The 24,992-nt window shown below is 45.3% G+C and overlaps 1 protein-coding gene across 11 annotated transcripts in view; it reads right to left on the bottom strand.

Annotated features, from left to right (window-relative positions):
* Positions 1-24,992, bottom strand: part of LOC114865884 (CUB and sushi domain-containing protein 3-like) — a 215,636-nt gene that overhangs the window by 105,817 nt on the left and 84,827 nt on the right. For 9 of the 11 annotated variants that reach the window (XM_029167379.3, XM_029167380.3, XM_029167378.3 and 6 more), the window contains exon 6: positions 9,038-9,245. In XM_029167379.3, coding sequence (XP_029023212.1) covers positions 9,038-9,245 — 208 coding nt within the window. The remainder of the gene's footprint in view (positions 1-9,037; positions 9,246-24,992) is intronic. The other 2 variants (XM_029167386.3, XM_029167387.3) reach the window with 2 other exon arrangements.

Raw genomic sequence — 24,992 nt, forward strand, 5'->3', positions numbered from 1 at the left:
ACTTTATTCATATTTAAGTGGCTGCTTCCATATGTAACATGCAGCTTAAACACAAGAAGCCACTGAATAGTCAGTAACAAAGTGTCTCTATTACTGCCTTCAGCCCATCTCCATCCTCTCTTCTTGTCCTCCCTGCTCTTTCTCTAACTGCTCTCTCTCAGATTGGTCTCCATCCAGGAGCCACTGCAAATGTAGGTGGCTCTTGGCTTCCTGTCAAACCACCTTTCCTCTGCGTGTGTGTGTGTGTGTGTGTGTGTGTGTGTGTGTGTGTAATCACAGTAATCAAGAGACAGGAAGAAAGAAATAATGTGGGAGAGGAGAGGGACACAAGCGAGCAGAGGAAGCTGGTGTTCTTAGTATTACATTATATTAAAATGTCAGCACCCCAGCTACACCGACCACTGGCTGACAAGGACACACAACACACAACAACACACAACAGAGACACAACCTGAAGCACGTACAGTCCACGCGGGCCGGTCTTAACGCGGGGAACGAAACAATGGCGCCGTGTCTGTGGCGTTAGAATGGATTCGCTGTGGACCAAGCACACATCCAGCTCCAGTGGTGCTTAAACCCGGTCCGGTCCGGTCCTCCGGGCTTTGGCTCAGCACCACCTGGAAAGGTTGTGTGCCGTGGGACTGGTAAATATCAAATTTCACTGCCCAGTAGCGGTGACCTGCAGACGCGCCGCTGCAGCGATGACATGTGTTGACTGCAATTAAGGTCCACGAGCGCTCACAACAGCGTGTCCTGGTCCTCGGAGGTAACGGGGATTATTGTGTGTGGGGAACCCGGAGTCAGTGGATGTTTTTCATTTTAGCTCACAAACTTGAAAGAAGAGAAGAACTTTTTTACTGTAGGTTCCACAGGCAATTGTGAGGATGACAGCTGAAAACACAGAGGTGCAGAGATGAGCTGCATGTGAGATAATCCAGATTTAACTTCCTGGTCATGGTTCTCAACGTGCCCCAGAGTAGAAATGACCTATTTTGTTCTGCTTTTTTCTTTTCCAGCTGAAGTGAATGCGCGTAACGTGACTTTGTTTGCGTAAACAGCATAATCTGATTATCACGCTGATCTAATTATGACCCTTACTTTGAGTCTAAGAGTAATTTAATTAAGCTGTTTACATGCTCAGCAGAAGAAGATTCATCCTCATGTAACGTCGTGCCACTCAATTAATTGTTGTGCGCCCTTTCCACCATAGGCAACTATTGAACTCGGAGCCCCCACCACCACCACCACCAGCTGCTCCTATGAATCCGCCGTGCAGTCGGACCGGATCAGGGACGGTGCTCCCGCATACGGGCCGGGCCGCGCCGCCGGGGAGCAGTCAGACGGACGGCCCGCTCGGCTCACGGTGTTTACATCGTCCTGAGATACAGCTAATTTCACAGTTCTCCACACTTTAATCCTGCACTGAAGCCTCCCTCCGTGTTAAAGAGCAGCAGTTGTTTAGTTTGGCTTGTTCACACGCTTTTAATCAAATTCTATTCTAATCATATTGGGCTTTATGCACAGGCGGCGACCGTCAGAATGTTTTGTCTCTCTCAGTCTGTCTCTCTCCCCCTACGAGTCCCCCCTGACAGCTCTCCCCCCATCTCCCCCCCGCTCCTCCTATTCTCCCTTCCACCTCCCTTCTCCTGTCGCCTCTCATCTTCCCTCCTCTCACTTAATTGTGCTCCTCTGCTTTCGTCCCACCTTCTCGTCTCCGCTCCTTCTCTCCTGGCTCCTCTCGTCACCCCAATTGCCCTCTCCGCTCCTCCGTCCCACCCGCTCCCGTCCTGTCTCCTCGCTCTCCCTTTGCTCCTGGCGTCTCCTTCTGCGTGACCTGACGCCGCTTCCCTAAAACGCCATGACACCTCCCTCGCTGTCCTCTCTCCTCCGCGACGGCTCCGCTAATAAGACGGCGCGGTCCCAGAAGATTTGAGTGGATTGTTTGAAAGGCTATCAAAGGTACAGGTTAATACTGGGGGTAAATTTGCTTAGACATGCCCAGACAATAGCCTTGTAGATTAAAATTATTCCTGCGCCACCAGAAATTGGATTTAAAAATTGATACCCCAGGAGTAATGGTGTGAAGGTCACCGGCGGAACCTACCGTATGGGCCCGGGTGCTGCAAACAGAGCCGCCCAGAACTCGTTGTTTACCAGCGCTCTGTGAATGTCACCTGGCCTGTGTACGTGGACGCCGTCGGTAACGGCCCGATGCCATTCGCAGCAGTTCATTACCAGCAAATAATACATGGTTTTGTGTCTGCATGAGGTGTTTTCTGCTTTGTCTTTGTCTAATTGTGATGCACTGTGAGGAAAGACACACAAGAAGCAATGATATTAACTGAATGCTGTATCCCCTCGACATGTAATACTGTACATCCATGTAATTGAACGAAGGTTTACGTAACTTGGGAGCAAATAATTGTACTGTATTTATTTAAAGTGCAAGTTTAAATAAATTGTGAGTGTGTGAAGCTGCTGGCTACGTTACTGTGGCTGTGTCCTCTGTGTAGACTTTGCATGTTCCCCCCTGTGATTCTGCAAGTTTTCTCCAGATACTCTGGTTTCTTTCCACAGCCCAGAGACATGCAGGTCAATTAGTGGCACTGACTTGTCCATAGGTGTGAATGTCAGCGTGATTGGTTTTCTGTCTGTGCACAGCCGTGGGACGGCCTGGAGATCTGTCTGGCTGCCGCGCTGGGATCGACTGGAGCCTCTCCTGATCCCCACCAGCACAGGCAGACAGGCCTCAGACCTTAACGTGTTCTCTGGGATCATCAGTCCTCTGGGCTGTGGTTGAGTTTTACCTCCACTCAGGCTCAGCCTCTACGTTGCCTACAAAGAATGTGCCAGAATTCGGCCTCTGACCCTAAGGTTTGGCTTCACCATGTTTAATATTTGTTTTAGTGAAACTGACACCTGTTGCAAATAGACTGACAATGGAAACATACTGTAAGGGTACAATCCTTATCTCCTGCTGCATCTCAGCCTGCTAAGTCGATGCTTCTCTCCAAGTGAACTGAAAACACAGTTATGAAGGAATAACTGCAACTGGATCAAGTTAAAATCATCAAATACGACATGTTGATTTATGTAAATGCCAAGACCATCTCAACACTACAGTATGTTACCACATATTTAATGCTGATATGGGTTCTTTGTGGATGCTTGAGGTCTTTATGAAGCTGCAGCTTTTCCCAGATACACTTTCGAAAAACAAAATCTAATATGTGTGTGTGCGTTTGTTTGTTGTGTATATGAGAAATGGAAACAGGATGTGTGTCTGTGCTCAAGGTCAGCGTTCTATTTCCTATTTGGAATGGTGCTGCTATCCCAGCATCCTCTCTGCCAGCAGCATTGATTAGCACTCGGCAAACATAACATCACACACGCACGCACACACACACACACACGCACCTCCATTCCCACGCACTCCAACTCTTTGTCTCCGACGCGCCGCTGATTCTTTGTGCGGAACAGAAAGGAAATGCGTCATTGTTTGGTTGTCTCATGCACACTCGCACACAAGCACGGGAGGCGTTATCATATTTGTATAGAGTAAGAACAGGGAGTACAGGCACAATACTACAGTACAAAGCTGGGCCAAGTGAAAGAGCAGATCTAATTCAACACTACATGGGTGTATGGCTCCCCTGTTATTTGTGATGATGCTGGAGAAATTGGGTTTGTGTGTGTGGAACTCACCTGCACTGAAATAAGTGATATCATGTGATATGTGTCACCGTGATGCCTGATGCGCTGTAGGAAGAACTACAGCGGCTGTTACTTTTGGATGCAACGTGTGCCATGTGCTGTAGCACCTCTGGAGCTCAAGTAAACACACTTCACAGTAATAATTCAAGAGGATGGTGCAGGTTTAAAGGGAGCTCTACTGTATGTAGGTTCTTAATTCATCCGTATTCTCTGATTCCATGCAATAGGGAAATTAATGATCAGTCTGTTTAGGCATGACCAGGTTGCAGGTCTAGACTTACAGTAGGAGCTTTTCAGACTACACTGCAGTAACAACTTGCTTTTCCCCTGAAAGCGACTAGCAGCGCACGCTGTACGACTAACACCACAGCGCCGTTCTGGCCGCGTAAAACGCTAGAAGTGAGTCGTTAAAATTTGTGGGTGAATGTTCTCTCCCGTGGCTCCTTAACGGCCTGTGGTCAGCGTGTCTGTGAGGCAGCAGCGGGAGCCAGGATGAAGCGCAAATGAGCTGAGGCGATCAATCATTCATCCCTGTCGCGTGTCCTTGTGTCCAAAGCTACACTTAGATGCAGCCGGGGTTTAGGTTTACATCTTATTCCCCTGAACATACACAAAGTTTAGTAGTTTGGATTCGCTTTAATTGACGATGGAGGTCTTATTATTATAACCCAGAGTCAACCTGGGCCAGTCAGATACTGTACTGTATGTATGTAAAAATGAATGAACCTAGCCCCGTGCGTACCATACAGTATAATGTATTTATGTGAATATCCGTGTCATGCTGTGGCATCTGGGTGGAATTAACTGTCTGCTAAATCAATTCGCCTGCAGTGATATGACTCCAGGCACTTGGCGACAGGGCTTCGACTCCAACTCAAACCTGACAAAAGTAATTTTTAGAGCCTCTGACAAACAAATTCTAGACAAGCCGGAGATTGGTAAATGACAGACTTTGAATAGCCCAGTCCACCATTACCATGAATTTGGTGATGGGCTGTCAAGTAGGTGCAGCTAAGAGCACTAAACAGCGAGCTATTTCCTGGAGCCTCATAACGAGATACATGTAAGACAGGAGAGAGAGACGCCGAGGTACAGAAAGAGGGAGAGGAGGAGGATGAGGAGCTGGACGGACGGAGAGAGGCAGGGCCACGCTGTTTAAGATGCCGCGCTCGGTGTCAAGGGCGGCTAATTCTGAAACAGCAAATATAAAACCAGGCTGCTTGTGTGCGTACGCAAGTATTAATGTGTGTCGGATTACAGGCGTTTAGCTGGAGGTGATATAGCCCTGTCACAGGCATGGGCACACCTCTAATACTGATAAGACAGACAAGTGTCTGTGCAACCAGGAGAATGAGGAGGAGTGTGTGTGTGTATATGTGTGTGTGTGCGTGTGCGTTGCCCTGCAGCGACTGATAAACACATAACAAATTCTTGCAGACACTCGCATATTAGTGAATAAGCCATTAGCTTCCCCTGTTAATTGACATTGGAAATTAGCATTTAGCTATTAGCTTCTCTCCAAATTGCCAATGGAAATGAGTATTTTAGCACTTGGTGTTGTGAGGTAATTGCCACGGCATCATGGCCCCTTTTCACAAAGACTATTACACAACAGAGGCGACGGTTTAAACCCTGCAAACGCCACAGCAACCATTTAAAGCAATGAAGGCCTTCATACGTTTCTGGGTGCCAATAATGTTAAGGGCCTCTGTGAAAAACTGACACGGTTAGAACCTTCCTCACTAATTCCCAGCCAATTTAGCTTAGCATAAACACTTGATTTTGCCATGAAGGTTAATTGATACTTAAATACTAGACTTATCATGAAAGCAACCATCCTTTGATTTTCCATTGTTGCTTGTTTTTCCATTGGTTGCTTGCCACAATAAATAACTATCTCATTTGCACACTTTCACAGAGACTATATTGCTGTTTGGAAATATTGTTATGAGTCCAGGGACTTCGCACAAACACTCTCATTAGGAGAAGTCATCCTCCAATGCATTGCTAAGTTGGCAGGTAATCTCCTGAATATTTATCTGTCTTTATCTTCCACCTTATTCTATTTTTTACTTAGTGTTAGTCATAGTCACATACAAAGCATTAAATATGTATATCATAAAACCCCAATGATGTGCTACAGAAGATAAAATTCAATCAAACCCTAGGATTACTGCAGTAATAGCTGTTTCAGAATGTCATATCAGTAACAATCAGGATGTAGGTTAAAGATAAACAGATTTACTGTAATACAGTAGGGTCCTGTGTCAGCTGACAATGAACATCTAACTTGAAAAAACGACCTTCAAATGGGTCTCTCTGTTAAATTATACGTGCATTTCCAAATCACATCAGATGTGTTTCTGCTTCATGGGTGCTTGCATTTATTAAGACATGCATAAAGGCCACTGCATTGGAACTCCTAGACGAAGGAACGCTTATGGTTGGCTCAAATTCCTGCTGAAGCAGCTCCAGCGGCAGCACGAGTCAGGTGTTTTTATTGTTTGCCATGCGCCACCTGGCCTGGGGAGCATTGACAAAGGGAGAGACAGCTGACAGCAGACTCCTGCCAGTTCAAACACAAACAGCTGGGTTTGATTTCCTGTCCGCTGAGCGCTAATAGCGCTAATGGTATTCGCATTATGCTGTCAAGAGGCCTGGATCTCACATTAAAGAATACAGTCTGCTCAACCTTTTTCCCCAACAAGGTAGAAATTCTTGAACAAACAAACATGTCTGGTTGCTAAACATATCACAAATATTAAATTCAATGTCATTTCAATGTGTGTCCACCTTTCATATTCATAATGTCTCTGATAAGACAGATAAAGGTTGTTTACACTGAAGGAGAAGGGACATTATCGTTCACAGACTGACACACAACCTGGGATTTGACTGTAGGGACAGACTTAATTATGAAGCTGTGTTACAGTTCTCACATAAGAACTCAAAGTGTCCCTTCAGTACTCATGTCTTTCAATCCAATCTCCAAAGTGTTGTACACGAGGACAGTCCATGTCACCAGACTGAACTAACATCATTTCACCAAATCCACCTGGAGATGAAACACGCTTTTAGAAACGGTGCATTAGTCAGCTGGAAGGTGCCCGAAGGAAGAAGCATCCTGCAGCTACGAGGAGATGCACCCTGATGCATTTAACCAGTGCCTCAACCCAGCGCTGCCTAGACAATTACAGCATCAACGGCCGGATGTGAGACCCGTGTGGTGGACTTTTGGTTATTTATACCAAATCCAGACACCTCAAAGAACGTGGATATTTATCCTCCGAGACATTTATCCACTCATTAGAGATTCTGTTTAACTATTATCCTAAGAGTTGTTTCATCTCCGAGTTTGACAGGAGTGGAACCATCCGTTGACTTGTGCGGCGCAACGCATCCACCGCGAGGCTTAAAGAGCCGCGCTTTCTGCAATGCCCCCGCGAGCGTTGCATCATCTGAAACAAGTCTTCTCTTTCCCTGACACCTCTGATGAACAGTCCTTCCTACTGGTCCGTCTTATCCACAGGAGTACTTTGTTTTCTTCCCAGGTGGGAAGCCATTAAAGTTACTTACTTAAATTAGGTGTCTGGAGCATCATTAAAAGTGCTTTATTGCATGTGTCACTGAAAAGAAGGTTGATGTGGATAACGCTGATAATGGATGGAAACTAAAACAATGTTTGTGTGGATATTTCAGAGACTGTGGTGCATGTGTATAAAAATATGACACTTTTGGGGTATACTGCTCATTTACATATGTACTTACATTAAAAATTATGAGCCTACAGTCTGGTTAGCAACTCCAGGTATTGAGAGCATCAGTGCATGGCACATGTGAATGTGGCAAAACTACTGTAGGAGCATGAGGCCGGGGGGTAAAGAATGACAGGAGAGTCAACAGAGTGACCTCAGAATGTTATATGGGAATGCTGGTTAATTCAATAAGTAAATAACCCCACAGCTAAATTATATTAGTGAGTAGACAAGACACTACATCACCAGCAGTCACTATCACACCACCCCCAAAGGATGGCAGTCAGTCATAAATACAACTGATGTGTCTGCAGCAGTAAGTCTTTGTGTTTACACACACTTCAGAACAAGAGCGTGGGTCAAAGTAAGTAAAGACCACCGCATGTGTTACGAAAATTGAAAAATGCAGTTTAAATGGGAAAAATGCTCCTTTTCCTAATTGGTAATGTGTGTCCCTCCCAGATGATAAATGCTCTAAGTGAGTGCATAAGTCTTCCCCTTGAACTTTGTTATATCCTTCTTATTGGCCTGTCCTAAATGATTAATATTGTTTTGCCTTCGCATACTGTGTGTCTAAAGCGCTGGGTGATAACACCATCCAACTATTTTTCAAATTACTAACAAATAACTTTTTTGATGAATAAATAAATGACTGTTTTTAAAATAAGAGAAAAATGATGTAACCAATATTTGAATCTGTGTCCCAGGTACCCTGATCACACCCACACATACACTCAAATCAGCATCACTGTGCTCAAGCAGATGCTCGGCCAAGATGACTTCGGAATCCATTACGCACGCACAGAAGATAATATTCCTGAGCATAATTAGATTAAAAATGGTTACAGCCATAGCGATAGCTGATCAATAGCACAATTTGCTAGCAATCAATAAGCAACCAGGGCTTTAAAGCACTCATATGGGTGAAACATCTGTAAGCCCAGGGAAAATAAAAGGAAACCATACTGTGCTGTAATCTCTAACAGCACAGATCAGTTACTCCTCCTGTAAAATACAAGTCCCCTGCAGAGAGTCTGTACAGTGCCCCCCCAACACACACACGCACGCACACACACACACACACACACACACGAAACAACTGCTATACAACACGATTTAAAGGCACTTCCTGTTACTAGGCTTTCTCTTTAGTGCTACTCTTAACTTATTCTTATTACCTTCACTGTTTTTTACGGTACTGCAAGTTTTCAATTTTGCATTAGAATCACTTTTCCCCACGTCACAACCACAGTGTGACTTTATTATCCACATGAACCTCCTGGATTTGTGCCATGAAGTAATGGATGTTTCTACAAGCAATATTTTAATCGTCAACTTGTTCCCAACCTCCACATCTGCCCTCATTTTGTAAAATGACTGTATGATGCACATACTGTATTATTCATTTCCACCATCCAGCTCCAACTCTAAAATATGTTAAAGTGCTTCAGCCCCTCTCACACTGTCACAGGTCTCACCAACATATAATGCTGTAAAAACAGCCTGGCCTTTTCTAGTCACTGTATGTATGTACTGTATGTGTCATACATGATCAAATAGCGACTTACCAGATGGTTGGCGGTTCAGATCCCTCTACTTCCAGATAGTCATACTTCTCCTCCGTCTGGAAGTCTGTAAAGATGACAGAGATGGTGTCTCCAGGTTCGGCCAATAGGATCCAAGTACAGTCGGCCTGGTTACCATAGTTGCCGGGGTAACCGGGACTGGTCACCACCCCACTGCCGCCCCTCACAGTGCCCCCACATGTGTCCTCAGCTGTCAATCAAATCAGAGTGACAAATAGAAAACCTGGGTTAGGGAGAGGAGGAGTGATCGAGTGGCGGACTTTCTCTAAATTTAATTTCTTGCTTTTGGGATAAACTATTTGGATGTCCACATCTTGTATGTCAGATGGAGCAGGTCAATTATTAGGTCAAATTCATATTATTGACCAAATTGGCAAATTTGCCTAACTCCCAAAAGACCTAATATTAGTATTTTAACCACCCAAGTGGATCAGCGGTCAGCCAGCCCAACTCCCCACCTCTCTCCCTCTATGAGGTGATATATGTCAGCTGACTTAATCTACTATATCACTCATACACTCCGTGCTCTTAATTATATTAATAATGGTGTTTTGTGGCTTGAATGTTAGAGATGGATGGCTTTCACTAGTAGCACACCATATATATGGAGCTCCTCCGTCATACTTCACATACGAAGTAGACAGTAATAAAGAGTACATGTTAATAAATGAACAGGCCTTTTTAATCTGAACTAATTTAGAGAATGATGCGGTTACTTTTAGCCAGTTAGAATCGGGGTTAGGCTGCAATTCCTGTCACACTCAGAGCTGCTGTCCTCTCCTCCAATAGAACGCAATGTTCCTTATTCTCCAATCATAGAGCTCCACTCTCGTCTCCTCCAATCGCTACCAAGGCAATTCAAATTAGGACTACTTCCCAATTGGCTGGTTTAGAGTCGGTCTATCCAATAATCATCAATTGGTTTTTATGGGACAGATGTGATGAATTTGCCTATTTACTTTACTTAATGATCACATCTGAGTCACAGTCTTGTTCGTACTAGTGCTGATTTCCGAATAACAGATAAAGACACATGGATTGCGCTGTGCACACGGCATAAATTATACACATATAATTTATACAGATACACCCACAGAGAAAAAAAAAAACATCCCACATTGGACCTTGTTGTGTCAATGGGACATTGGCTGTATGCTTCAAAAGGTTGTGCTCAATTCACTTTTCCAAAACATGTTTTACATTGTTTCACAGCCTCAAAATTTGAAAATGGCCGTGGAACAGATTTAGTAAAAGAGAATTGAGCCCATCCCCATCCACTGCCCCAGTGATAGAAGGTACAATGTTGATCCTTTTTTTCTGAGAGTGTACAAGTCCAGCTGTAAACACGGTATAAATTATACCTGTATAATTTATAGTTATACATAAAGAGGCAGTACTGTATGTAACACACTCTTACAGCAGACGTGTATTTTACCACACACCAGTGAGTGCAATTTGAGGCAACGCAATTCATATCATTGGGAACACATCACACACTGATGCATTTGCATTTAGGAAACAGAAACACCAAATGCGTTGTCCCTCAAACGGCACTCACTGATGGGCGGGTGAGACACGTCCTTTATAAGAGTGGAGACAAGTACTGTCAGGTGTACATGCGCGTCCCTCAGGCCCATCGGGCCTCGAGGGCCACATGTACAGATGACAGAGATAAAGTAGGGACCAAGCCAGACTCCACCCACAGGAGGGTTGTGTGAGAGAATAGCTGTGGTCCGAGACGCACATCGACCAATAGAAATGAGAAAACATCAGCAAAGAATATTAGAAGTTGGACAGAATAGTGTTCACTGAGTAGAGACAGGAAATCCACACAGGCCAATAAGAACGTACATAATAGGGACAAACAGCGAAGGAGTCAAACAAACAAACAAGGATACAGATTAAACAGTTAGTACAAAGTGTAGATAAGAAACAAGAACAGGATGAAACAAAAACAACTGGTTTGAAATGGATTGAAGACGCAGTCGATAAATCGGCGTGTAGCATAAAGACGCCGGGTTTCTGGCTTTTTAGAAATCCTGCCGCTGTCAAAATGTGTTGACAAGAGCCACAAAATGATGCATCCGAAATGAAGCACAGAACGGAATGATTAATTCATTAATGATTCATTCATTCCAGCAGATTCATATGGGTCAGTGAGTCATTCAGTCAGTCAGACGGAGCGACGGACAGGCAGGGCAGGCTGCGACACACACACACACACACGCACGCACACGCACACGCGCACGCACGCACGCACACACACACACACACAAACACACACACACACACACACACACACACACACACACACACACACACACACACACACACACACACACACACACTCCACCGCTAGACAGTTAGGGAGATCTGTATAAATGACCCAACACCCGAACCGAGGCCTGCTGAGACCCCATCACAGCTGCAACAGAGCAATGATGCGGTAGCGTGTGTGTGTGTGTGTGTGTGTGTGTGTGTGTGTGAGAGTGTGTGTGCGCGTCTGCTTCTGCACCACAGGAGTGAGAGCTGCTTGCAGGACGGCAGCTGTCACAGGTTTATCATGACAACAGGATGTCCGTAAGCGCTGATGTACACGCGCACACGCTTCCACGTGCACGCACGCCGCCACCTCCATCAGCCCCGCGGCTCATTGATGCGACAGTTGACAGACGGGGAGGGGGGGTGAACGCCTGGAGCTGGACTGATTCAGGGCTCATCTTTAAGAGAAAGTAAAGGAGCAGTAAAGAACTGTACACGTGTTGCCTTCATGCCATGAAACTGTGTAATAATCCTAAACGAAGCCTATTTAACCCTGATGCAGGTTTCGGGGGGAAAGCGCGGCCACGTGAGGACACTACATGAAACTTTCAGCTGAATGATGCAATTAGGATCCGCAGGGGCGCCGTGCAGAGGCCTCTTCAGGAGCCGCTCTGATGGAAAGTGGCGTTTGTTGCATGCACCGCGTGGCCAACGCTAATCATCTCCCGCACGCGCCAGGTGGCGCCGGCGCCATCGAGCACGACGACACGCGCGAGTCTGAGTCTGAGTCCAGTCATGGAAGCAGGTCACAGCATGTGTGTGTTGGGATCCTGGAGCGCGTGGACTGCGATGAAGAACACACTGGTGTAAGACAGCCGCCTGATCAGCTTAGAGCAGCTGAGCTTTTAAATCCTATAAGCATTTCATTCAATATGCGCCTCGCTAATGAGAACAGAGGTCAGCGCAGCCGCTACACCCGCCGTAGAGCGCCGGCTCCACAATCAGCTGTGGCCGATTATTAATTAACATGAACCCAGCGCTCGCTGGTCAGAAGGCTAATAAACGGGCTTTACCTGAATGTGGGTCAGTGCGGGGCTCCTGTCCCCGCTCGCATTCCCCGCAGTCACCTGGAGAGGCCGAGCTCGAGCCCCGGCACACTGACCCACGGGGCGGGAGGGGGTGGAGGGGGGGGGGGGCATGTTAGTCTGAGTGTGGATTGGTGTATGTGAAAGCCAGGGAGAGCTAGTGTTGACCATGTTGCCTTCATTTCCTATCACATCAGAGCCAGTGCTGCCCTTTTCTTTGCCTCCCCGTCCCCGGCCTCTCTCTCTCTCTCTCTCTCGCTCTCTCTCTCGCTCGCTCGCTGTTGTAACACCACCTCTCCTCTCCTGCCTCCTGCTCTCTACTTGTTACACTCTGCCTCTGCACCCGGACTATTTACCACAGTACAACATCACATTTCGACAACGCTCCCCTGGCCTCTTCCTCCTCCTCCTGGAACTCCCATCTCGGCTCCCTTCCCTCGTCCTCCATGCTCATCGCTCGCCCTTCCACTCTGCTTCCTCTTCGCTCGCCCTTCCTCACTCTCTCACTCCCTCTCTCCCATGGCCTGGGGAGCTTTGATCACTCGTTCGTATCCTCCGCCCTCTCCACTCATCCCATCTCCCGCACTGTGCTGTCATCAATATCGCAGTCATCAGGGGATCCCTTCTTTATTCGTCTTGTGTCTTTTTTTCCTAGATTTTACTCCCTCTCTCTCTTCCCACCGCAGTCTCAGTGTCTCTCAGTCTCTGGTTCTGCTAGTTGATTTTATGTTTAATGGCTTTCCTGGCTCCGCTTTCTGTCTCATCCCCTTCTTCCTCGATCCTTCTGCCCTATAACTCCATCTTATCCTTGCATCAGTTTGATGGGCAGATCATTCGTACACACACACACGCACAGATTTCCATCACACAAGACCCAGGATGCTGTCAGCCTCTAAGGATTATGGGCAATCTACATCATCCTTTGCTCTGCTTTGTCTTCAGGCTGTTGCCATCCATCCCTCCTGCCCTCTTACACACACCCCCGCACCCATCAACCTTTTGGCTCGCATCTGCTATAAAGCTGACTATGTAACGCTGCTGCTCTCTCTCTCTCTCTCTTATCACCCCCTTCATATGTTGTGTTGTCATACTTTAGTGCAGCTGCCCCCAACGTCTGAGCAGCCCAGAGGAGAGCTGTTGCTTGTACACACAAATGATCCATCGCTTATTTTTAATAACATTGCTCCCGGTCTGAAGAGCTGCCGGACACTCATCAAGCTGCCCGCGTGAAGGGAGGACGCGCTTCCCCTTTAAGTCTCAATGTCACTCTGTCCACTCAGTCACGGCAGGATGCGTGAAGTCACACTCGCTGGAATGAGTGTGGCATCGGATCTCAGCAGCAGCTCCATCACACCTGCAAAGCTATTGTAGGTACAGGAAGACAAAGGCAGCAAACTCCAGGGAATGTGAGAGAACTGGACATGATTGATTCATAAAGTCAGAAATGACGCATCAATAATTATTCTATGGCTTTATACTTGTAGCTCGTAGCTACTATGGGGCCATGCAGCAGACATGCGGGTTGAAGCCCGCCTCATGGTAGCGAATGTAAACCCATCGGGGTGTGGAACACACAGTGGCATCACATTACTGCGTCACATGTCCAGCTTTTACCGTCTTCACACCTAAAGCGGCCCATTGCGCTGCCGCTCCCGCTCCGCGAAGCTCCGGATACAGAAGCGTTTGGAGCCGGTCGCTCGTGTTGATTCAATTTCGTGGTTTCTTTTAAAGCTGAGGTTTTGTGGGGTTTACATCCATCCTGTTTGGATTTCATGTCCCCGTTGGCAAATTTCAACTTATGACCACAGTCTGCTGATGCAGTAGCTTGTCATGACTGGAGACACGCTCCCCCTCAGGTATTCAGGTATCAAATGTTGTGTCTTCTGAGCTCCGCCGCTGCATTTTGCTTTGAAAACCCATAAAAGTGACGACTGTCAGAACACATTCAAAGCAGACAAATGCCCACATTCAACTTTGCCTGACTCATCTGAGTTGCAGCCTTGCTAAATGTGATTTAGCTACTTCAAATCCACTGCCATTATTCTTTCTTTCCCTTTTATACACTATTGGCGTCATATTTTCCAACTTGTCGTTGAAATCTTATTAGAAACATAGTTTTCTGTCCTTGGCTACAGTGGCATCACAGTTCAGACCAGGGGTCAAACACACACACACACGCAAACACACAACTAGTAACCAGGCTGACCTTCAGCTCCACCCACCATCTGTCCACAAATCAAAGAACAGATGCTGTCTGCCAGTCAACTAACAGCCTGACATTTAGACCAATTAGGGCAGAAGAGTGATTTGATGGTAGATAACCAAAAGGAGGCATTAAGAGCAAATGCTTTGATTGATAGGTTACTATAGTGATTATTATTCTTACAGTCGTCCTAAGCCTAGCCTAATGAATCACGTTTATGTTTGAAATAGTGGGATAGAAACTGACGTAAATAGTCTGTAATAATTCTTCTCTCATCAATACCGACTCTGGCAAACGTACATGAGTGACCAACAGAACCACTAATAAGTCAATTCATCCCACTGAGGAATCTCCAGGGTTGGAGATGAAGGTTGCAGAAGGTTACAGATGCTGAACTAAACAAAAATATTAGAAACGTAATACAAACTCAATATACAACCTGGGGATAGAGATAAAAGAGTCAGAATGGACGAGTAAAGCTCCTTGTTTTCTTCGCTGTCTGACACTAAATATTGAGATAGATGAGAGCAGTGTCCCTGTTTCCTCTTTAGGCCAGTCTCAAAATGATCAACCGTAACAACAAACTCCTAAAGTTGTGCTTTATATGCACCCGCCATTCATCCACCTTCCACTCCCACGTTTATTGTCCGACATCAGGTGTGTCTGATTTGGTGCCTGACAGTGTGAGTCTGTGTTCACCTGAAAATCGCCTCCTTGTAGTTTTGTATTCAACTTGGGCCCGCGGGACAGCAGGGTGACACACTACAGTACCGTGTGTCACCAGGTACAGCCACAGGAAGAAGCTACTGCCACATAGAGTTTAACTGTCCCCAGTGATGACTCACCAAACCTGCTTATGAGGCAAAAAGTAACCTGGTCATGTACAAACAGTTCCTGACAGGACGTCTATAGATGTACAGGTTAAAAGAAGCGTCCGTCTACCCTGATATAGATCAAGCTCATACAGATCAGTACCCTAGTTTATATCTAGCTGACATTTAACCCTATGTAATCAATATACTGTATAGACACGACCATGCTGATCGGTAATAGTGAATCAATTGCTTGTACGAACCAATACAGTAAATGACAGATTTGTGCTTTCCAAGTGCAATGAATAAAGTGGGGCTGCATGAGCTCAGCAGAGCTACAGTAACTGCTCACATGTACTGATCCAGTCTTTTGTATCAGCAACTGAAACTCCTTCTTGCCATTGAAACAGTATTTTACACATATAAAGACTCGAGCAAGTCACAAGGCTGGAAGGACGATGCGCATGCATCACCATCCACGTCTAAGCCTGATCTTTTCTCAGAAAGTCATCACACATAATGAGCTCCCATCTTTCTATGTGAGAGAGAAAATGATCGTGAAGCACAGAAAAACAAATCAGGAGGGAAGAAAAGAAAGAGGAGCGCGGTGGAAAAACAGATCAAGCCATGAGCTAGAGAGGAACGACAAGGAGCAGAGAGCGCGGGGGAAAGAGCAGAGTCTACGGTGACTTTGAGACTCTCACTCAATTAGTTTTTCATTGGTGAAAATAGATTCTAACAGAATAAGAGCGACAACAAAACAAAGAGATGCTTGTGATGTGCCTGTGATTGCCGTTTGTGCTTTTATCCGCATTTATGTTTTTGTTCCTCTCAGAGCAATATTGGTTTGAAGGGTTTTATAAATGTGCTTTATTCAATCTGTCCTGCAAGATGGGTGCAGGAAACAGAAATACACATTTGTTATTTCCATATCCAAAGTAGGATCTGCCTAAACCAGTGTTACAGAATGTCACATTATATAAGATTAGATGTTTTAAGACCAGAAACCGTCTCTAATGAATGGTTACAGAGATGAGGTTAGATAGTAACGATGCCCTGTCACTCAACAGTGTTAACAGCACAAACTCTGTTCAGTACAAACCCATCTATACACAGTATTAAATTACAATTTAGGATCTGATATCCATCATTCAGCTGTCAAAAAAGTCTGATGACAACTGATAAAAGAGAAGGTGAGAGAGAAAAAGTTAAACAGAGGGAATGAGAGAGAGAGAGATGTTAGTGAGGGAGAAACGGGGGATGACAGACCAGATCCAGATGATGACGGATGATTTAATGAAGAACCGACTGGCTGGAAGGACAGAAAACCAATTAGAACACACAACAGGAACACAGGAAGATGGGGAGAGATGGAAGGAACGGCACGAGAAGGAAGACAGATGAATATTGGATAGAGATGCATCAAGACAGCAATTGAGACGATCAGGGAGAACAATGACGGGGAGAGAGAGAGAGAGATGTGTGTATGGATGAGGAACAGCACCAAAGACTTCAGATCAACCGGGAGGGTGAGAGAGACAGGGAAGGACGAGTAAAGATCAACGGGGAGAATGAAGATAACGTTGGAGACACGGAGGACTCTGATCCTCGAATGCACACGTGTCTGAGGGAGGAAAGGAACTAACAGGGGGCAGTGATGAGCTTTAAGAGCTCCTCCAGCCTGTGCTGTGTTTCGGCCCAAACCCGAACCAAGTCATACAAGGAGCCCTTGCTTCTGCTTGAACACGGCAGATCTGTCGTTGCATGTGTTTGTACTGCATCTAGCCGATACCCAAACAGTGTCTGCATCCTCCTCCTCACTTGTGGTTTTGTCTCATTCTGTGTCTCCTGAATGTTTAATGGTAGGAGAGAGAACAAAGCGCTGGAGACGCTTTTTTCGTCTCCTTCTCCATCTGCTGCCTGAAGAACCTTGTTTTCCTATTTTCCATCGCTATTCAAGGTTTTGTTTTTCCTCCCACTCCTCACGCTCCTGGCTTCTGAACATGAATACAGCCCTAATATAATACGGTTACTCGCATGAATATTGCATGCAAACGGCTACAGAAGGATCGAACGCATGTAAAGTCGTCTTCCTTCCTCTATTCCTCCTCTGTCTTTTTTGCAGTCCTCCAATCGCTCCACTCTGTTCTGAGAAAGGCGTCTTTCAAGCCGTCTTATATTTCCAGAAATCAACGCAGAGCTGCATGCGAGACAAGCATGTTTGTTGGTGGGCTGTTGCATGTTTGTGAGTTAGTGTACGTCTGAAATATTTATGAGAGGAAAGTGCTCCTCTGGGAAAAATGTAAAGCAACATGTGTTAATAGCTTATTCACAGCAGGTCTATATTTAAACACACATCGCCCACAGATGTTTAAGTCCCAGATACGAAAACTGGACATTGTGCAACTCATTACAATGGCATATTCTTTATTAACTAATACAGGACGCTTTAACAATCTTTATAGCCCATAAAGCCGACATGCTGTTGTGAAGATTACCGAACAATGCAAACTTACAATTAGCTGAGAGGGAAACTGTCTGTTCAGCATTCCAGACCTGCAAGAAGCGTCATGCATGCTAATGTTTGACATGTTACATCCAAGCGGAGGCGACACAGAGACCTGCACCAAAGGCAGCCCACTGCATGTGACTGCATCTAAACAGAGGGTCCAACGGTCAAAGCAGCCTCTGCTCCAGTCCCCTGGGCCACATGTGGCTGCAGCTGCGTCCTCCACTTCACCACCTGTCACTAAGTGCCAGGTCTCTCTCCTCCACATGCATCCGAACTCTCAGGTTCATCCATGAGCTGCATGCATCCCATGTGAATCTGCACCGTTATCTCTCCACCTCTGCGGATCGAATCAAAGGAGTCAGGAAAAGGTGAGAGAATAAACAGAGGCAAACATCTGCGCTGAGACAAGCTGCACTAAAGCTGGGGACGGTTGCTTATTGTCTGATCCGGTCCTTCCGCCGTTCTGTGGCGTTTGTGTGCGTGTGAGCATTGCTTTGATATAATGTGCTGCTCATTAACATGTGCTATCGGGTGGATCATGTGTGTTTTGGCTGCTTCTGTGAGTGTAATTGTAATTATGTGCGATAGCGTCTTTGTTTTATAAACACAGACAGACACTTTCTATGTCCAATGATGTGTATGTGATACAGGGTGAGTCATGCACAGGTGAACAGCCTGATTGCTTGCCGCACTGTGAACCAGCCAGTCATGCATGTTGACTATTGATACACACACACCAGCTTCCCGATGGGAAAGGCATGTATTCATGTGAGTGTTTGCTAGAGCTCTATCACTTTATGTGTGCAGGGTTTTCACACGTACTCATGTGCAAACAACAGTTTTTGGCCCATATTATATCTTCTACTAAACGTTGGCATCTCCTCTGGGAACGTCTGCGTTGGGCTAAACATGAGCATGTGTGTTAGTTATGAAACACAGTAGATGTGTGGTTGGTGCGTTATAATGAGTATGAATGACTGAACTCTTGCCGGTATGAAGGGTGGCATTTCATTTATTTCCATTGGGCAGTGGAAGGTAACCACAGTTTGAATAACGTCTCCACTGCTTTGAGAACACAAAGTGTGAAAAGTGTTGGGGTTGTGTGTAACTACATGATCCAGAGAGTGAAAAAAAGTGAGAAGTTATTTGGTGTAAGTGGCTGCAGCCGACGCCTTTTAAGCGCATGTGAGGAGATCAGTGAATCAGATTAACAAATCTCAAAGTACTGTTCTGGTGATTACGCTGCAGCTCCTCTGTTGCGGCGCCCGAAGGCTTGGCTCCTCCACGCACACAGCAGGCAGGACAACAGGCTGATCCCAGGTCAGCTAGTTACGCACAATGAAACTGAATAAAACGCCACCCCCCACTCACTGACTACTACTAAAATAGCAAAAATACATCTGTATTGCATCAGGAAAAAGTGTAGCCCAGGGACAAGCTTGGAAGTGTTTTTAGAAACAACATTCAAACATAGCTCTCATCCCTAAACCCACTTGGGGGTTGGTTCTTTAACTGTGGATTCGCTGTAAAACAAATAAATAAATAAAACATCTGCAGATAAAGATGTTCAAAATTCTGCACTATAGGTAGAGGACAGTTAAAATGGGACACTTCTGCAGTCCTGACTCTCTGTTTATCTGAGGATGTGGCGTCTCTCTGACTTCCTGCCCATCTGTCATCCGTGTGCAAGTGCAAATGGGCTTGGTCAACGAGCACGACTCCCATTTAATGTGTCCTAACATGTACTTAATGTTTAGAGGGTACATGCAGCACCAGCTACCGACAAAGCTCAGCTGCTAAACTCACATCTCTTTCTGTTCTGCATGTGTCCTTTTCTCTATCTTCCTGTCAGCTACAGAATCGCTTTATGCTAAAACTATATTATGCATGCAGATAGAGCGCCTAAACAGCGGTCTCCGTGGCAACCCAAAACACATCCATCATCATCGCCATGACAACCGGGGATGGAGCTGTCAATCAGCAACATCCCAAGGGACACTGGGATAAGAGTACACACCCACATCTGCACAGTGGAATACGGATGAACCAACACGTCCGCATACAGTAGCAGAAACACACACACACACACACACACACACACACACACACACACACACACACACACACACACACACACACACACACACACACACACACACACACACACACACTGAGTGCGACCAGATCCATCATAAACCTGACATAAAGTCAGAGGGCCCCTGAGCAAAGGGCTGAACAAACAAAGACAGCTCCACTCCACCACTCCCCTAAAGGATGGGACATGATTTAAACCTGATGTACTTACTTTTCTTTTAAGCCTATTTAGGAGCGGCAGTCATTTGCTTTCTCTGAGAGTGGAGCAGTAATAAAGGTTTCTCCTTTCCGCTGCTTCCTCCGTTTCTAACAGACATGTCCTGGCCGTAACCTTTCACCCACTCTGACTCCATCCTATCTCTGTATCGCTCTAACCCCCTATACCTTCTCACCATCCCTCCTTCACTCTCAGATTAAACTGTCTATCCTGCTGTCCCCCTTGAAATCCCCTGTTACACACAACCTCAGGCATGTGTGTGTGTGTGTGTGTGTGTGTGTGTGTGTGTGTGTGTGTGTGTGTGTGTGTGTGTGTGTGTGTGTGTGTGTGTGTGTAAGCCAGACACGCTAGCTGAGCATTAACCTGTCAAAGTATCGACAGACAGGTGGAAAAGGAAGCAAAGAAAAGAAATGGAGGCAGAAGGTGTTCCGGGGAGAGAGAGGGAGAGACGGGGGAGCCGGGTCAGCAGCTCCAGAACTCTACATGTTGCAAGGTAGTGGAGGTGGTTCTGTTCCCATGGTAACTAGTTCTTTACTGGATGCGTATTGCAAACACATGTGAGACGCACACACACAAAAACTACTGCATGTGTTCATATCATATGTAACATAGTCTAATCTGTCACTTTACTATGTTTTTATGATGTTTGACTCCAACAGGAATCAAGAATAGCTTCAAATCCACATGCAGAATCTGATTTTATTCAACTGAATTGCACCTGCTTCAAATGAAGTGATAATACATAGCAGCTATTGCACAGTGCTTATACGTTATAGTTCTAAAACACCACTCCACAATATAAATATTTGAACAACTAAATGGCTTTAACAAATCTCTCCCTCTGGGACAACGTAATTATAGAATTTGTCTGTAAACGCGGCGGGTTCTTTGTGTTGTCATGGCAGCCACAATTATTGCCCATGTAAAAGAGTGTCTCTCTTGTCACCGCGTCCATGTGTATCTTACAGATGTGACTAAGCAGCCGTGACTAATCTTGGATCTGTAATTCCCTTCAGCCAACAATGACATACACATACACTGATTACGCGCGAGGACCATTAACAGTTCAGTATGAAAACACCTCAACAACGACTCTTTATTAGTTGTGCTGCTGAACAGAGTTTTCCACATCCTCTGAAAAGTACATTAGAATAGTAGAAATGTGAGAGAAGGTACTGTATTTTGCCATTTTGCTAAACGAATGGTCAGACACCTGCACATTTCCAGGTTTATAACTCACAGTACCTGTAATTTTTCTTTAAATAAGTTCTGGGCCTGACCTGGTGTGATACACTAAACCTACATGATGTGTTTGATATTAAAATATTTTATAAGACATATCTTATTATAACACTATTTCCTTCTAATAAATGTGAAGTATTTTGCAGCTACTCTGCAAAACACCCTGTACTTAAGTGTACTTAACTTAAGTAGGGTATTTCAGCAAATTATTTCCAGTAGTGCTTCCTCCGGCTCAGACACACAGTCACACCTCAAGTGTGTGCAGTATTACACACAGCTGGCACAGGGTGAGCACTTCCATTAAATATTTAAATCTTCTAACACGTCACAGGGATTTAACTGTGAACAGACTTTGTGTTGTTGGTGTGCTGAAGGATTCACGGGTTACAGAGTGAAAGCATTAGCAGAACAGCAGCAGACTAACAAACCTTAAGGTGAACGGGAGGAAACACTAGGCACGAGTCGAATTAAAGCTTTTTAATGAGTGCAGGGCAAATGGAGGGAATCAATTACTTCACCTGCATTAATTGCACCGCTGCCTATGTTTCCTTCAAAATGATATTTTGGCATTCGATGCAATACTTTACACTCTAAGTGCTAAACAATAGCAAAAACCCAAACCACAGAGCCTCATATGAGGCGGAGGACAGTAACTGCAGGCTTTAGACTGTGAGCTACTGTATGTATGTGTGTGTGTGTGTGTAACGTTCAAATAACAACAACCACGTGTGACCATTGTGGGGAACAGTGCAGCTGCAGCTCAAGTGCAAATTAGGGATGTGACCAACACTCCGGTGGTCAAGTGCAACTTGAAGGGCTGATGGAATGAAATGAGCTGCACTGTATAAAGTGAAGTCATACTGAACAAATGTACACAAATACAGCATGATTGTTGTGTTGCTGTGGACAAAGGCGGTTTGGTGACGGGCAGATCTGATACCAGAGAGTCATGGTTTCATCTGTCCACGTCCTGCTGAGAAGAGGCCGCCTAATGGAGGACAAGAGAGACAAAGGAGGACACATGATCCTGCCAGACATCTCTCTAGGTGGCTTGTTGCCGGTCAGTCACACTGTCACTGGAAGATAAATTGCTCTCGCCTCCTAGAAAGTTTTAAGACATAAGTCACTCACTTTTAGGTTAATATTTCCAGAAGGGCTGAACAGGATTGGAAAGATGAAACCTGCTGTCGAGAAAATTACCGGCACTGCTGGCCACACACACACGCACACACACACACACACACACACACACACACACACACACACACACACACACACACACACACACACACACACACACACACACACACACACACACACACAAATTGTGAACATCCTGAATCGTTTAGTGGCTAAATGAGCCCTTGCTGACTCCAGTACTGTCACTATGCTGCGCGTGTGTGTGTGTGTGTGTGTGTGTGTGTGTGTGTGTGTGTGTGTGTGTGTGTGTGTGTGTGTGTGTGTGTGTGTGTGTGTGTGCGCGTATGCATATAAGAGGCTGTGGATTTTGTGGCGTGCGCTGCATTGTGTTTGTGTGTTGCAGTGTCAGCAGACTAACAAGGGAAGGAGCCCATGATGGTAAACACATTTTTAAAGCAATCCCACTGCATTCAACATTTAAGTACACCTGACACAAGCTTTCTGCTGCTGGAGCTGACGGGAATTTCATTCTGTTCCGCTAAAGTCTGTGCTGTGACTAAATCTACACTTCAGTTCCTAAAACAACCAGTATCCAGCAAATAAAGTTAATATTCTATCATTTAATTGTGTTTTATTTCTGATCCAACCGATTATTAAAATATCCTTTTTCAGACAAATAAAAACATAATTTTATGTTGACACTAAATCATTTGAATATTCATTTGTAATAATAAAAAACAAACAGGTTTTACCAAAGCTCATCGGGGATGTCTCGCGATCCCAGTGAGACCACAGATTTAGTTGGCTTTGATATTTTAGAGGCTGCACTTCACACACCTAAAAATATAGATCTCTCACAGGAATTTCTTTGTCACGTACCTTTTGTACTGTAATTGTTTTTATTTGACACCATGTTGTTCGCGGCAAAGCTTGCTCCTTGTCTTTCATGTGGGATTCTATTCAGACAGTGGACAACTCTAACTGTCGTCAGAAAGGGACCTCACACACACACACACACACACACACACACACACACACACACACACACACACCTTACACTAATCTAAGTGACAAAACATTTTCTCACCATGATATAATAATCTTTAATATATAATTATCCCACATTTAAAAAAGCTAGCTCAGATACTGTATGTAGTTGAATGCAGAAACCTTAATGGAGCTCACGCCAGAGCTGACATGTTCACAGACTCAATCCTACTTATTCTAGACGACGTTCCTAATGTGACAGTAACAAAAATATCCTCATCGAAACACATTTACCAACTAATAAATCCAGACAGAGGACCTGCACCGGAGCTTTTGAACAATGACGCCAGTTTCCTCCAGGAATGAATGAATGCGCATACAACTACGCCACAGGTGTGTTGTTGCTCTACTGGCATCTGTGGCGCCTTATGGTTAAATAAATAACCATAAATCTGCCGATCACGTGGTGCAGGTTTGCAGCAGCTATGTGAACATGAAGTAGTAATTGCAGCTTTATAAATTAACTAATAGCTCAAATTAAGGAATATGAAATAAGGAATATGCACTCATTTAGCAAAACTCCAGTTATACGAACAATTGGTTGGGCAAGGTTCTTTCAAACAACTAAGTTGGGCTGATCAAAAGGTCAAAAGGTCACGGGCAGATTCTTAATCTCTACTGTTAGTGTATGTCTTTACTGTACGTCTGTGTATGGATAAGAGGAGAAACATCAGTCTGAACTGACCCCAACAGCATCTGCATCACTGTTAGAGTCAGAGTCTGGACAGCGCCCATCATCTGCCCCAACGTGACCCGAGGAGACGAGAGCAAAGGAGAGGAGACGTGCAGAATGTGCAGCGCCAGGAAGAGGTGCGGAGGGAGCAGGAGGGGAAAGGAGGGCTGTGAGAGGTGGAAAGGAGGAGAGCGGAGCGGTGGCAAGAATTGAGGAGGTCTGCACAGGAGAGATAAGAGTACTTCAAGTGTCACTACAAGACTGGTACATTGATCTGAGGGAGCGAAAGCGAGACAGAGGTGTGGAGAGGGAGCGTCATTACTGTGAACAATGTTTGGAATAACACTGCACTGCACTGTAAGTAAAATGAGAATAGTAAATGGGATCATGTTTCTGTATAGTGTTTGTTTATGAATCTACATATTCTTTGTTTTGGGGTTTGTGGAAGCCGGGAGCTCTGACTCCAACATTATACACATGCATAATGTTCTATATTACAGCCATATTGCGGAGGGGGCTTCCTCGGGGAGGGATCAGCAGTCTGGTGGGTACCGCGTGTGACGGGAGGTGGGTCAGAGTGTCGCCTTATTAAATGTGTCGTTTCCGTCGCACTGCTGGGCACATATGGTGCTGGATTACTTTACTCTCTA

The sequence above is a fragment of the Betta splendens genome, chromosome 11 (genome assembly GCF_900634795.4).
Source record: "Betta splendens chromosome 11, fBetSpl5.4, whole genome shotgun sequence".
Classification (NCBI taxonomy): domain Eukaryota; kingdom Metazoa; phylum Chordata; class Actinopteri; order Anabantiformes; family Osphronemidae; genus Betta; species Betta splendens.